At 37.5% G+C, this 15,672-nt stretch overlaps 1 protein-coding gene across 2 annotated transcripts in view; it reads right to left on the bottom strand.

Annotated features, from left to right (window-relative positions):
* The window catches only part of PLXNA4 (plexin A4), a 751,018-nt gene that overhangs the window by 285,990 nt on the left and 449,356 nt on the right, over positions 1 to 15,672 (bottom strand). For both annotated transcript variants that reach the window (XM_075273936.1, XM_075273935.1), the window contains exon 9: positions 12,957 to 13,071. In XM_075273936.1, the coding sequence (XP_075130037.1) occupies positions 12,957 to 13,071 (115 nt within the window). The remainder of the gene's footprint in view (positions 1 to 12,956; positions 13,072 to 15,672) is intronic.

The following is a 15,672-nucleotide window of genomic DNA, read 5'->3' as shown; positions in this document are numbered from 1 at the left end:
TGGCATGAATAGAAAAATGTTTGAAACTCTTAAGAAGTTTGCGGTAGATAATTGAAGAGGCGAGCTTCATTAAAAATGTACATTTTCATTATGTTCCTATCTGATTAACCTAATGTTCTTCTAATTAAATCTTATGGGTAAGTCTTTTAGATGATTTACCGCATGACAAATTCATAGTCCTGCCCCATTTACCCTTAGAGAGCTAGGGGTATGTCTTCGGCTTTCACTTCAAAGCTTATGATAATTACAATATGGTGCAATACACACAGATCTACTTTTTATATTCTTGGAAAATTGCTTTATGTTTGTCGGTTCTGCAGGAGAAATAATAAGATAACAATTAGTGATTTTCTTCTCATTTACAACCTGCCTTCCAGGGATTGTAATGGCTGTCTGTTTCACATATCACTGCAGCCCCCCTGTTTATGAGCTGACACACCTTCAATCTATTAAAATCACATAGCTTCCAGGAAGTAATCAGACCTCCTTATATTGTAATAGCAATTATACAGACATCGATCACAATCCCTTGTTTGCTATGTGTCAGCATCTGCTGTAGTATCTTCTCTGCTTAAGATTACAAACCACACATTGGACATTTGCTTAGCCTGTAACCTGACAGTAAGATGAAGACGTATGGCTTGTATATATTTTGTATGTCAGTGGAACAATGAGTATCTCTTCACGTCTCACACCTATTGGATTTAGAATTACTATTAAAGTATAAACCAATACCCACTGAGGCATGGAAGCACAGCATTGCTGTGCAATAGCATTGCAAAGCAATAGGTGTCTCCATAATGTAAGGGTCTGATGTAACTCTGCAAACCCCTTCTTTTCACCCCAACAAATAACTCTGTAACACTTATATAGCAGTGCAGATATCTGATTCTTTCCATCCCAGTAAACCACAACTAAATAGGGTTTCCTGATAATTAAACCTTTAATACTCAGCAACTTTATTCACATTTCCTTCCCCGCTTTCCGAAAAAATCTATTATCATTTTTCTTTCGACAAAGCTATGTGAGGGCTTATATTCTTTGCGTGACAAGTTGTTCTTTCATTTTGGGGTACATATAATGATTTGATTAGCTTTTATTACTTTTAATACTTAAACTTTTTATTATTTCTTTTTTTTTAACTTTTTTGAACTTTTTATGTTTTACCTGTCCCATAAAGAGACTTGACTCTTGGATCCCTGATGCCCAGTGCAAAGTAAGACAATAAATTGTATTGCAGGAGATCGCACATGAACTCCCTGTGTGTTAAAAGAACTGGCAGTCTGGAGGCCATTGCCCAACCTTCTCGCTGCAATGACAATCCCTTGCTGCCTACCCTCTCCCCCCATATGTTGTGATCGCTATTGATCACGGAATCCGAGGAGTTCATCCACTGGAGAATTTTTCAACCGAGGGCCAGAAATGCTGCAGACACATCGCCGTACTAATACGTCACTGCACATTATCTATGATCCATGGAGCGGCTGGACTGAAGGATGAAACTGGCCACTACATTCAGGAGAGTATTTTTTTAATGATTGCATGTATCATATCCTAGCATTTTATAAATTTGTCTAGCAAAGGTGCTTATGATTTCCAAAGGCTGTCAACAGGTGACATTTCTTCTTGTTTCCCCCATACACATCCAAGCTTGTATCAGGGAAAAGGGGTGTAGGCTGCCCCCAGACACCTCTAGTTGTTCCATATTTTCCCTGTGAGCAAAATATACAGGGTTTGACATTAAACTTGTCCAATCCTTCTTTCCTTTGAATCCCATACACATAAAATAGTTTTTGTATATTGTTGGACCCCGCTAACATTTCTCCTATGTGTATGGGGGCCTGAAGAAAGTTTTGTTTTATCCTGTTCATAAAGTAATCTTAGTCACAACAAATCTGAGTAGCCCCAAATAATGGCGTGAACGTTCTCAGGCAAAGCATTTAAAATGTTGCCTTTCTATTACTGAATGTCAAATTCAACTGCATACATATACATATACACTATATTAAAATGAACAGCAATATCCTTTTTTCTTTATGTTTGCATTATGACACCATTAATTCTCCTCGCCATAAAGCCACACACAAACGTACAAGCATGGTATCAGAGATGTTATTAAGTTGTAAAGCAGAACAGGTCAATGTAATCCAGGCAGAATTCCAGGCTCCATAAATTTCAGAACATATTTGTCTCACTCCCTGATGAAATTTACATAACCGTTACAAGCAATCAAACCGCTAGGACATGCAAGTGGCCAACAAATGCAGAATGCACCATATATTTTATCTCTGTTCCTGAACTTTACAATATCATTATATTGATAGATTGCAGAGAAATCTCCCGGTTTAGCTATGGGAGGTTATGACTAGAAGCTCTTACTAGAGAAAATCTCAGGGATTTATGGGAAGTGTGAGCTTTAGGAGAGATGAAAGCTAGTAATTGAATGGAAGTATATCCAGCATGTGATATATACAGTACTTCATTCATTGTCATGTGCTATGCTTCATGTCGGCAGGTAAGTAGCCCCCTATAGTGCATCACAAAATAATAGTTCCTACAGAGGACTGAGCAAATTCACAAACAAGTAACCATATGGATTGAATATGGAATATTTTATTTCATGCTGTGCATTGTCCTGTGGAGTTTAGAACTATCACAGCGCAGGGTTTTACACTGTTTTCAAGTTGCAATTAAAAAAAATACCATACTAAGCGTAAAAAACAATTTTTGTGACTAATTGTCTTCTAAACATTGCAATATATTGCGTAGATGAAGGAACTACTGTATACCGCTGCAGAATTATCAATGCTAGGAAATTCTAGAGTTCTATCAGTCTTGCACTCTCCTATGAGTCAATATATATATATATATATATATATATATATATATATATATATATTTCACTTATAATATTTACTGGTGCCAACAAAAGTAGATTGTGTCATTGATGTGCAGTTAATTGCACAGTTGATGAATTAATGTATGGGAGTCTGTCAGCAAACAATTGAGATATTAACTAATCTCAGTACAAGCGGGCATGCGCAGTCGGCTCTGCCCAGGCCCGATGCCTGGCAGAGTGAATTCAGAGCCACGGGGACGCTGCACGGAGAAGACTTCTAAAGGTAGGAGAAGAACCAGCATTGATTGGCCGACTGTATAGCATTCGGCCAATCAATGCTGGTTCTGCATCAAACTTTTCCATTCGAATAGCGAGTGGTACTCGATCGAGTACGAGTATTTCGAATACTGTAGTATTCGATCGAATACCTACTCGATCGAGTACTACTCGCTCATCTCTATTTATATCTCAATTTTGTGCTGACAGACTCACTTTAAATGGGTACAGCAGGCACCACAAATGACTGAAGCAATGGTGAAGCACGGATTCATTTCAGCTCCATTTAATTACTATCTTCGTAGTAACAGCAAGACCACAGTCAATAATAAAATGCAGGTAAAATTACTCAGTGTTTCAGTTATCACAAAGTGCACACATTGGCGGCCAGGGACTGGATGTGGCTATAGCAGAATCTGTTTATATAGTTTTTCACCATACTTACTATTTAATAAGTCCACATGCTTCACATCAATACCAGTTAACTCCATCATGTACCTTACATTAGATCTCCATCATGAATGTCCTTTAATTAGTCTCTTCAAATGCCTTACATATTAGTAAACCTCGAGTGGGGCATATGGGGTTAATGGTTATTAATGTGAGGAGATAATAAAACTAAATATCTCTAAGTGCCTGACATTAATAGAAATAGTAACTTGACTGTTCTTTACTTCATTACCTTATTGATGACTCTGTACAGGGGCCGGGAGAATAGAAGTATGCTAAAGGGTACTCTATTTTGGGTGCCCTTGTAGACATCATAGGGTGCACAGGACAGAGCATATTACTTGAGCAGATGTGTTCCTTTTGCTCTACAGTGAATCACTCACCATAAAGCTCTGCCACTTGTTCCTCTCTCTCTTCCTTCTTATTTGTGGACAGAAAAGGTGACATAATGAGGATCCTTTAATCTACTGTAGCAGACGCTCCCAAAAGGATGCTAGCTTTTAAATTTAATAATTGAGGATCCTAGGCTGGCAGTGTGTGGGCTCCCATGGTAGACAAATATACCAAGAGTGCTGGGGGTGGCAGACCCCTGTTATATATAAATATCATGAATGCAGAAGTGTCATTTATGGACCCTAATCCAAAATCTGTAAAAAGGTCCCACAATTACCTAAGTAATTATATAAGTGCCATTTATAATCTGATTATCTTCTTGTGTAGCTGAGAGTCCTTTAGACCCCATCATACACCAGGGCCTGAATGGAACTGATACCTCTGTACCCTTTACAGCGACTATACCCTTGTTTTGTTGTAAATAACTCTTTATCGTACATACTGGAGGGCAAGTAAGAAAGAAGGAAGTAACAAGGGAATTTTATTTTTCTTGGTTAGAGTTGCCTTTATTATAGAAAAAAGTATCCAAGCCTGAAAGGTATACTTAAATGATAACCAAATCACAAATGGTAGCAGTTGCTATTCTTTGCACATAATAAGTTATTTTCTCACCCAGAAAAGAAGAGTCATCCTTACACATAAGAGACCTTTGGAAAATCCTTTTCCCCATTCTAGCCTTTTCTGGTAATCTTTCTCCAGATAATGTTCCATTCTAAGAAAGCGACAATCACTTTCTTAAATGTGCTTTTCCATCCAAGCAAATAGTGTTTATTCAACATACAGTATAAAAGCTGAGTATAAGAGGCTGACTTCAGACGTCTTCGTGTTCAGCGCTCTTTCATGTTCACAGCTATGGTTTCTCTAATGCTGTGTTGTTTTATTTTAAGCGGTATATAGCCGATTCCACTTTTAAAAGTTTAACATATGAGGACATCTTCACTAAATCCTCTTGCCGTGCGCATCCTTTTACCAGCTTTAATGTTCTCCATTATACTTTATGACTGGCTTATTCCATCCACAGGTTTGTGTCTTTGTTCTACAACTTCTTTTGATTCTTTATCCTTTCAATATGGATTAGCCATTTAATGGCTCATAATGTACCGTATGTTAGCATCGTCAATTGAAAGATGCTGTGTCCAAGAGGTACAAAAAGTTCTTTTTTTGATTTATATCAATAAAGCCCTTGAGACCCCTTTACATTTTCAATGAGAGCGCAAGTCCCTCCTATAGTCCCACGAACAAAGCAGCAGGAGTGTTGTCTGTCTCAGCGGGCTGCACAGAAATTAATCGTGGCTGCTTGTCTGCAGTCATACCTTACACGAGGAGCCGCTTTTAATCAGCCTCTTACTATTCTCAATGAGACTCAACAGGGCTTTGTAATGGAGGGTTTCTGCTAGCAGTCCTTCATTCTCACTGTCATTGAAGAGGCTCAAAGTATAGAAAAATGGACAAACAGAGCAGTGTGCATACTACTATTGTGCCTGAATATGGATGATGATCTTTACGTGGATCATGGATTGCTAGAGTGGTAAAAGTCATTGACCTCTGCCATCTCCTAGACTGGCCAATTCCTATCCTAAGTTTCATCTTTCAGCTTTTTTTTTTCTTTCTTTTAAACCATCTAAATACCATAAAACAGATATAGTGCTAAACCTAAAATGTATTGTGTTTAGTACAACGGTGTTCTTGAGGATGGTGGTTACAGAGGTGATGATGTCTATATGTATTCCGTCCGCATGAATAGGAAGCATGTAACCAGACAGTGCATCTTGGGGCTTTAATAATGTCCAAGCGTTTGTAACAAATATAACAATAAATATAGCAAAAATTGAAACCGATCAAACTATAATTTCCTAATCGGCATGAAAAATGAAACATTGATTCCAGTGGGTTGACACAGCTTTAAGACCATTCTAATTCAATCTGGATACAAAATATCCATTGTCTCCTATTAATAGCACAGTATAGAACATATAGAACTTGACAAGATGGTATGAAGGTTAAAAATATAAATTTCAGCATGCACTCATTCATTCTGGTTAAAACTCTTGGCAGTAGATTACCTTATCCACATATACATTTTTGTATCTGCAAACAATTCTATTTCTTATTCCTAAAGTAGATCACCATTTCCTCAAAAATGAATTGTCATTGTCTACTTTAGTGTCAAAGAGCTGAGTTCAAGCAACCTTGCCTGGAGCATAGCATAGCAGACTTGACAGAATATCTCCTATGAGATGGAATAAGCTAACTGACAAGTAAAGAAGTAGAAAGTAAAGTCACAGTACAAACAGCCAAAAAGATACCAACTACTGCACAAGCCCAGAGACTTATTGTACATACCCTATGAGTTGTGAAACAATTTCATTATTTTTAGCTAGCTAAACAAGCAGATGGTACATTAAATAATGAAAAGTGATGGACAAATATACAAAACAATTCTAATTCTATCCATGAAGACTCAGTAACATATTCAGAACCTGTTCTTTGTATCTTTCCATCAGAGCATACCCTATGCTAATCTTATGAACATGAGCTACATACTGTACTGTGTACTGTACTGAGTAAATGTCCATTTCCCATCAGACACTGAATTCCAATTTATCTTGAAACCAATTCAATACAATATCACAAAAACCTTGAAAAGCTATATTCACCCAACTAAATGGCCTCATATAGATGCAAATGGGATAGTTTGCATATCACTTTATTATAACTGGTCACAAAACCATGTTGTATTTAGAAAATCTGCTTAACTCATATACACATAGTTGGACATGTCCAGGCAATAGGGCAGGTTAGGATCTGTAGTTGGAGACAATTTGGTTGACTACATTAAGTGCCTCCAAGACTTTATCTCTCTGGCAAAGGTTGGTTCAAATTATAGCAATAAGTCTAATCGTGTAATAATCTTAGTCTTAATAACTGATTATTACCATAATAATGTACTGTATTCATGATAATAAAGAGAAGTCACAGAAAATGGAAGTTTGCCTTTATTTCCTAGAAGGCTTCCAGTAATAAAGTATGCTACCACAATATCAGAAAAATAACGATTTACATGCAGATAAATTGTTCCTATAGCTTCTTGGAAGACAGTACATCCTAACAACAGATGACCTATGATAAAACAGGTTGGTTCTCTATTTTTGTAATCCCTGGAAATATCACCTTCAATGTATGTCTCTAAATATCACCTCGGTTATAATCCCAAGATGGCCCAATTTTAGCAATGTATGCTTAAGACTCACGTATTTCTCCAATATGACTTTTCTTTCTTTCGTTGTCACAGGTCTCTAACAAACATTATTACCCATCCATTTTCTCTTCCTTAAACACAGTAGGAAGTCTAGAGGTTTCCATAACAACAGCACTTAGCTCTCATCACCCCTTTTAATGATAGACAGGTGCCAACATCAGCGGATAATAAACAGGCACAATGAGATCTTAAGCCTCTAATATTGGCAGTACATTCATTGCCATAATCGACAACAGTTATATGTTGTATAGTAGTAGTGCGGTATAACACTAGCAGTATCTAACAGGCTCAGCAGGGTTGTTTTATCACCTAAATCATCTGTCATGGGTGATGTTCTACAAGCACTTCTCTATGTTTAACCCTGCGTGAGGATGGGTGTTGCTATCAATTGACATATTCTGTTACCAATTGATGTTTGAACATTTTCTGTTTTATGCTTACTCCTTATATCCTGTTAGATGTTGGTAAAGAATGATACGCATGGTGGTTTTTTGTTTTTTTTCCTTCTTTCCTGGAATATTACAGGTTTCACAGATTTATTATGTATTTTTAGTCTACTCACAGATATTTTACATATTATACTCTTTTGTTTGCATAGTAAAATAATTGTTATGTGGCTGTGAGGGCACACAGTAGGGAAAACAAAGCTCCATAGGAAGACAGATGTGCATTAATTATAGGCAAAGCAAACATGATACTGACTTCAAACAATACATGAAAACATTACAAGTACATTGTGCTTTGAGTGGTAGCTTGACTCGTAAACTGAAAATAATAGAAATTTAAATAACATACATTTCATTCAACAACTGAACAGCTCCAGTGGAAAAAGACAAAGAACAATATTTGGTTGCAAACACATAAGAACTCTTCTTTCATACTGTATCTTTACTGTTGAATCAGTTTAACAGAATGAGTACCAGAAGATGTTCTTGTGGTTACACATTTCAATACAGTAATGGGTCCATAATACATAAGGAACCCTATGGTACAGCAGAAAACAATCTTAGTTGACTCTGATCACATGCCACTATTTCTTTTTTTATTATTATTATGTCTTTGGAATATGGGATGGAAATCCATGTAAACACGGGGAGAGCATACAAGCTCCTTGCAGATGTTTTTTTACCCTTGGCGGGATTTGAACACCAGGACTCCAGTGCTGCAAGGCTGTAGTGCTAACCACTGAGCCACGTGTGTCCCCCTTGCCACTATTTCTTATGGGTTTATTCACATATATGTAGGAGGAGGCTAAAGGTTCTCAATGAAAGAAACTATTGCAGAGCGTCTTTGTAAGACAAAAGGCTTTACTGTTCTTTACACAAGTGTGGCTTCCTACACTTCATGGTTACATTGAAATTAATGGCACAATAAACTTGTAGGGAACAAAACACTTAAAATTGTGCAGATAAGTTTGTTGGTTTACAGTCACTTTAATGGCTTCATAGATTTAGGTAGTAGAAAGCAATCTTAAACAAACTTCTGTTTCAGCAAAAGATTTAAAAGTTTTTAATAGTACGTCACACTAGCCATCTTCAACTTCTTATGGGTCATTCTTAACATTACATAGACCAACTTCACCTAGGTCTATGTAACAAGTTAGACTAGGTTCACATCTGTGTTGGAGGCTTCTCCTGCACGGGACAGCTTCCATGGGTGTCCCTAGGTAAATGCTTTTTTAGCAGTCCGATTCTCCATAGTTCGGGTCCTCCGATGGAGGAACCTAGCCTTAACTGCAATGTGCAACATAGAAAGCAACACACAAACCACTTTTGGTTTTTCTTTAAAAATCAGGCTTTACCTTTAAGACCCCAGTAGGCTAACACTCTCCCTCTAGTACTCACCACTTTACCAGTTTCAAAGAATTGGAAATGACAAGCCACAAAAAGATCAGAGGTATCCTGTAGGCCACAATCCCCTAACAAGACACAAGTCACTAGGCCGGTGATGACTTACAAGCCAAAGGGTCATCCATCCCTTTCATCAACAACTCACCAGCTTTCTAGTCCCTCACCTAGCCACTATGTACGTTTTCCCCAGCTACCTCTTATTAGTATTCACTGCACTGTGCACTTATTACTATTCACTGCCCTCTTATAAAGGCCATGCCACTTGAAAAGGCTACTCCTACTTTTGCCAAGAAATGTCATTCGCAAATCACTTTGTGAAGGGTTCTTCCAGGTTGATGTCTCCAAAATGATGTCTCCTTATATGACTGAAATCTCAGATAATCCAAACAGACCTCGCGGAGCTGACATCTCCTATGGTTTGCTAGTCCATAATTATTTTTACACCTTGCCATGTGGAGCACAATGGCACTTCTAGCCCTCTGGGTACAACAAAACTCTTACTAACCCAATTTGTAGCATTTTTTGCAGGTACCTTGTCACATACTCTGAATTCCAGATTGCTGGTTCTCACGAGATGGTCAGGCCTACTCTGGACTTCAGCCCAGAGTTTACTTTCATAATAGACAAGCCCAGACCTAACAGCTGTGTATGCCAATGATCATTTCCATCTTGAAAGGTTCTTGGCACCTAATATGGTATGCATTATAGGGGTCCCAAAATACTGTCTTAAAAACAATCTCCTTTGCCTCCAGTTCTGAACTACTTCAGCATCCCCATATGTCAAAGTTAGGCTTTTCCTTATCTTAAGCTGAAGTTGCTACTTTCTCCTGTTAGTTGGCAGTCACAAAACTCCTTACTCGTCCCTGTGCATTGCCACCTACCAGTCCACAAATTCTTGGACCCAAGAGTGCACAGATAGCAAAGGGGAAAATCATCTATAACTAAAACACAACATAAACAGTTGAAGGTGATAGTTAAGGGTCCCTGGGTTAGGACCTGGAGTGCATTTTACTCTATTAAAATGGCATAGTGCAGATTCAAGTCAGATGTCTACTGATTTTAATGGGTGTTCTGTTTAGTAAGACCCCCTCATGACCAAAATGTCTGACTTGATGCCATTAATATAAAATAAGGAGCATAAAGTAATTTCTAGAACAACTTTTTATGTTACTTTTATTATTTTCCTAAATTGCGGTGATTACGGCACAAATCCAGGTAAAATAACATTATTGTTATACTTCAGTGTCAAATACGTATGTTAGCTATTGACTAAGAGAAGCGTGAAGAGATATTATTAAGCTAATAGCAGCACTCTGCAACTAAAGAAAGCCATTAATCTAGAGGGACAAACTATACAAATGTTACTGCGATACGTTGCCAGCATTCGGTCTTTATAGACATGTCAACATTTGTATACTGGAATACGCAGGCAGTAAGTTGGCTACAATTTGTTGCATTGTTTTCTTATCTATCTGATCCATTTTCAGTTGATAATAATAATGAAACAGCGAGTATGACCCTACCGCGGGGACCATTATACCTCTGCTGAGGACCAAGGAAAGCGACAAAAACGGTTACCATGGCAACCCTTTCAGGTGACAAAACTAAAAGCCACAAAGAAAGAATTAAAAGAAAAAAAAACTGTGCTGAAAGTTGTTTTTTTTCTGCTTATCTTTTCTTGTGCTGCAGTTTATGACAGCAATAATAGCTTCCTCAGAGAATCGTTTTAGGCAGCCATAGAGCACAACAGTGCTGTTATCACATAGATAATAGACATTTAGAACTTGGCAATATTGCGTTACCATTATTGCACAACACACATCTGGAGCTACGAGTCTCTGTCTGAAAATATTACCAGAATTTTTACATTTCCTGGACAAGAGAAGAAAAATAACATAGTAGCAAAAGGAAAGGAAACAGAGGCAAATGTGAAAGCAATGAGTCTCAGCTGACATTTTCTGGTGGCGACAAGATGCATGCTCCTTATACAACCTGTCTTCTAAATGATACACCATTGGCTTCCCACTATGTTTTTAGTCAATTCCAATCAGTCACAAAGGACGTGTATTGCTCGGAGACATTTCCAATGTCCAATTCATCATGTGTAGTGGACTGACACATGTGCCAATAAGATGTATTAACAAAAATATGTCACTTTATCTGAGGCTGCGCTGACATTATAATTTGGACATATTTATTCCTGGCCACAACAGTTATACGGAAATAGCAAAGTAAGAACTGATAGAAAAGCTTAAAATGAAGAGTCTGTATTTATGTAGCACATAGACATATGTTAGAAAGTGATTTCATTGTAGCTTATTAAATAGAGCCCTGTGCCTCTGCGCTCAGGAGTCCAGTGGGCGGGGTAACTAACTGAGTATATAGACAATAACGCTGTCACTCACTACTTCAGATTGTCCACACTACTGAGAATCAGACCAGGGACCTGCCTCTATATATCAACCTGCCGCCCATAGACTAAACTTTAAGGCTTAGTTGACCCACTATAATGTATTCATCATAATCCTTCACCAGATTAGTATACTGTGAGGAATCGTAGATTACAGCACTAGGCTGCAAGACTAGTGACATATAAATAAAAAGTGAAGCCATGTTTTATGCAGATCTTCAAAATTGAAAATGGTGTTCAAAGGTGGACAAATGCTTAAAGACCAGAGCATATAGTGACAATAAAGGGTTATTCCAACCTCAGTGAATCACTGCTGACATGGGAACAACTGCTTCAATCTCTAAGGCTAAGGCTTGAGATTGCAGAAACACCAACATTTTGGCACCGCAGAAATAAACAAACTGCTGCATTTCACAGTACCAGAAAAATGAATGAGATTCTGGCTAATCCCATCCAGACATTGTAGAAAAAAACTGAAAACTGCAGCAAAGTCATTTTAGCTGAGGAAGTGTAAGCATGTTTCCAATAAAGTTAATAAGGGAAAAAAAAACGCAAACAAAAATGCAACAAAAACACCATGAAAAATGGGTTTCATTGTACATTTTCGCTACGTAGGGCCTTAGCCTAAAGTGTGACTTATGAGAAAAGCTAAGTAGTGCTGTGCTACGTTTTTTTTCTGTAACTCTCATAGAGGTGAATGGGAACTACAGAAACAGCGTAGCAAAGTAGTAAAGTTTGAATATTACAAATTACAAGTTAACTATCCTGTGGTAAAAAGTGTTAACTTTTTCAATAGATTTCTTTTGTCTTCTGTGTCAAGATATCATTATACAGATCTTTATCAATGTAATGATAAGCATCTGTAGCTCCATAGTTATGGATCAAGCATAGCTAAATGTGCTACACTGTTTCCATACTTTCAATTAACCTCTATGGGAGACATGGAAACTGAGTAGAGCAGCACTGCTCGACTGTTGCTGTAAGTCTCACCCTAGGAGTTGAGACTTAGAAGCAGTTGTTCCAATCTGGGCAAAGATTTGCAAACTCTTTAAAGATCAAATATTATCAGCACTAAGATATTACATTGTATCAGCATTGTGTAGGCTTCCATATCTCAGAAGAATAGCCCAGTATAGCAGACGTTTTGCCCGCTCGCTGCAGCTGCTTTCGAAGAAAGAGAAGATTTATGTACAGTAACTATGTAGCAGGGCATTAACTATAATAAACTTTTTCATGGTTTCTAATATTTTGTAATAATAATCTTGAATATTACATTATATTGAATATTATTACATAATATTGAATATTACATTTACATTCTTTCAGTTAGAGTACACTCCCATCATAAAACACTCCCCGTTTCAGATTGTGTGTCCCCCCCCCACGATGATTTCAGCTGATAAACCCAGCCTAATATCGTGCTATCAAAGTTAGATGATATTCATCAAACAACATGTAATGAATAGAACATAAAATTACCTCTGGCATCTTGACTCTTCCTTCCTGAAAGGAACATGTCTGTGGGTCATGAGTACACACATGTCGATATTTACACCAATGGCACTGATAAGGACTTTGCACACAAGATAGGCACCTGAGAATATTAAGAAAATACATGAAATTGAATATACAAATGATATAGATACAGCTTTACCTTTATATAGAAACACAGTAGTAGAGCTATGCACAAGTTACTGACATTAGTAACTCATAGAATCTATAGGATGATGAAGGCAACAAACTCAAGGTCTACATATGCACATTTGTATTACAATGTAAATGGCACAATTCGCCTTTTATCAGAATGTAACTTATGTAAGAGCACAATCTAGTTATTGGAGGCTAAATTACTGTCTATGTCATTTGATTGAGATTATTCCAGACCGGTTGTTTTATAGTGTAGAGTTGATTCATATAAAAACCTTGAAAACAGTTCTGGGTTATTACATTACATGTGGCTGCACTAAACACAAAAGTATAGCAGCAATTTAATAGAAAATACATGAAAATATAGCAGCTAGCCTTAGAAGGAGGAGGTGGAGGATGATAAAACAAGTCTAATAGGATGTAGATGCAATGGAATACTTGTTATTCAGATTGATAACAAGCACTCACTCTGATAAATCAAATTAAAAATGCATACTGTATCATATTGTGTCAAGTCATAACATAGTCTGCTATGAATATTTCATTTTCTTTTCTTAAATCTTTATTTCTGTATAAAGAAGCAGGGAAGCAGGGACATAGAACAGTTTGTAAAGAAATTATCACTGAATTTCAAGTGACTTGTAGCAATGTTAAGCAGAAAATGCATACAAGTAATCGGTCCAACTCAGAACCTGCAAGAATGGCAGCTGGGGTGTCGGATGTATCACACAGTCCAACCACCGAGTAACACTGTATAAAGTACATTAATGGATAGGAGATACCTTGCTGTTGTCAATATTACTTATTAAAATTTTACTGAAGTTATTCAGTATACTGCATGCAGATCAGACACTTTAGTCTGGTCCACCTTTCGTAGTTATTAGCAAAATTCTTTAACTGCATTATTAAACAAGGAACGTACAGAGGAACTTTCCAGGGGTTAAAATTGATAGGCTAGTCTGAGAATCACCAGTGTGTAACCCTTACTCTTATTCAGCATATAGAAGAGTACCGTATTATCTGACTAATAGGCCAATAAAATAAAAAACATTACTCACCTCATCCTAGGCATCCATTTTCAGTGGTGGTATACTGAGTCTTCTGTTCACAGGCCCCTGCTGTTTGTGCCAGATGACTATAACAATCAATTCAGGGGCATAATTTGAGGGGGTACAGAGGGTGCAGTCGTACTGGAGCCCAGGAGCCTTAGGAGGCCCATATGCACTGGCATCAGCATTGAGATTGCTGCATCCATCTGGCCATAAACCAAGGAGACCCACAGATTACTCTAACCACACTAAGGCTGATTAAACTCCTCAGTAACTGTAACCATCATTATCAAGAATTCCCTGTAGAGATGAGGTAGGGGGCCCCGGACAAAAGATTGCACCAAGGCCCACAAAACTTTAGTTACTCCACTGATTACAGGCCTCAGTGTTGTCTTCTTCGCAAATGATACATTGCTGCAGTGACCTCTTCACAAATGATACATTACTGCAGTGACCTCTTCACAAATTGTACATTGCTGCAGTGACCTCTTCACAAATGGTACATTGCTGCAGTGACCTCTTCACAAATGGTACATTGCTGCAGTGACTTGACATTTGCGAAGTGTTCAACACTGAGGCCTGTGATTGACTTCAGTGGTCGCTGCTCGTGTCAGCCAAGGGCCCGTAAAAAGAAAACTGTACAAGTCACAACTGTAAAGGGATGACATGGAGAAGGTGAATAATGTTTTACTTATTAATGACATGTTATATTTATACAAAATAAATGGTTTTGTGTTCTTCACTTTTAATTTAAAGAAAAAAAAAACAATCCTGTTGGTAAAATGGTAAATAAAAGTTGTTACTGTCAAAAACTTTTTGAGGGGGGAGCACACAAGGACATATTTGGAGATGTGATTTTAGTAAGAATGTAGTAAGATAACTAAGGAGTTCTAAAAATTCTCCTTGTAGCCTAGAAAGTGAAAAGTTTCAGTAACAATTTTTCTTTGCGGTAGTTTTCATGTATGTCCAGCATCCTTGTACTGAAATATTCTATTCATAGCGTTACAGAAGAATGTTTTGCCATTATCAATTTTCCTCTTCATAAACTACAAAAGCAAACATGAATCTTTTTCAGAAATACTAGTACTTGGGTGTGTATTGAATGTGTTTTCTCTGTCGTCTGCAAACATGAAAGAGGAAATTGCCAAAAATGAGAGCAGGAACAATGATGAAAACAATAAATAAAAAAACAGAACAGTGAAGTGATGCCGGACAAATGGCTAGAAAGATATTTTCTCTGTAAAAGTAACTAAAGCAAATATTCTCATACTACGGTATTCATAGTACAGTATATCCCCTGAGTATGCTATATATGATTCGTAGCTGTGAAGCCTAGAGGTGGCCAGTTCACAGATTCCTGAATGCCACACTCTCTATACACTCCAATAAAGAGGTGGCCACACAAAAGGAATATCACAAAAAGGGGGTCACTGGACATATAGGTGAGGGTCTGAAGGTGGCATATCTAGGCATATATAGTAGTGAAAATAGTACCATAG

The sequence above is a fragment of the Leptodactylus fuscus genome, chromosome 5 (assembly GCF_031893055.1).
Source record: "Leptodactylus fuscus isolate aLepFus1 chromosome 5, aLepFus1.hap2, whole genome shotgun sequence".
NCBI lineage: Eukaryota > Metazoa > Chordata > Amphibia > Anura > Leptodactylidae > Leptodactylus > Leptodactylus fuscus.
The sequence above is the reverse complement of the archived record's forward strand: the minus strand, read 5'-3'. Positions and strand labels throughout refer to the sequence as shown.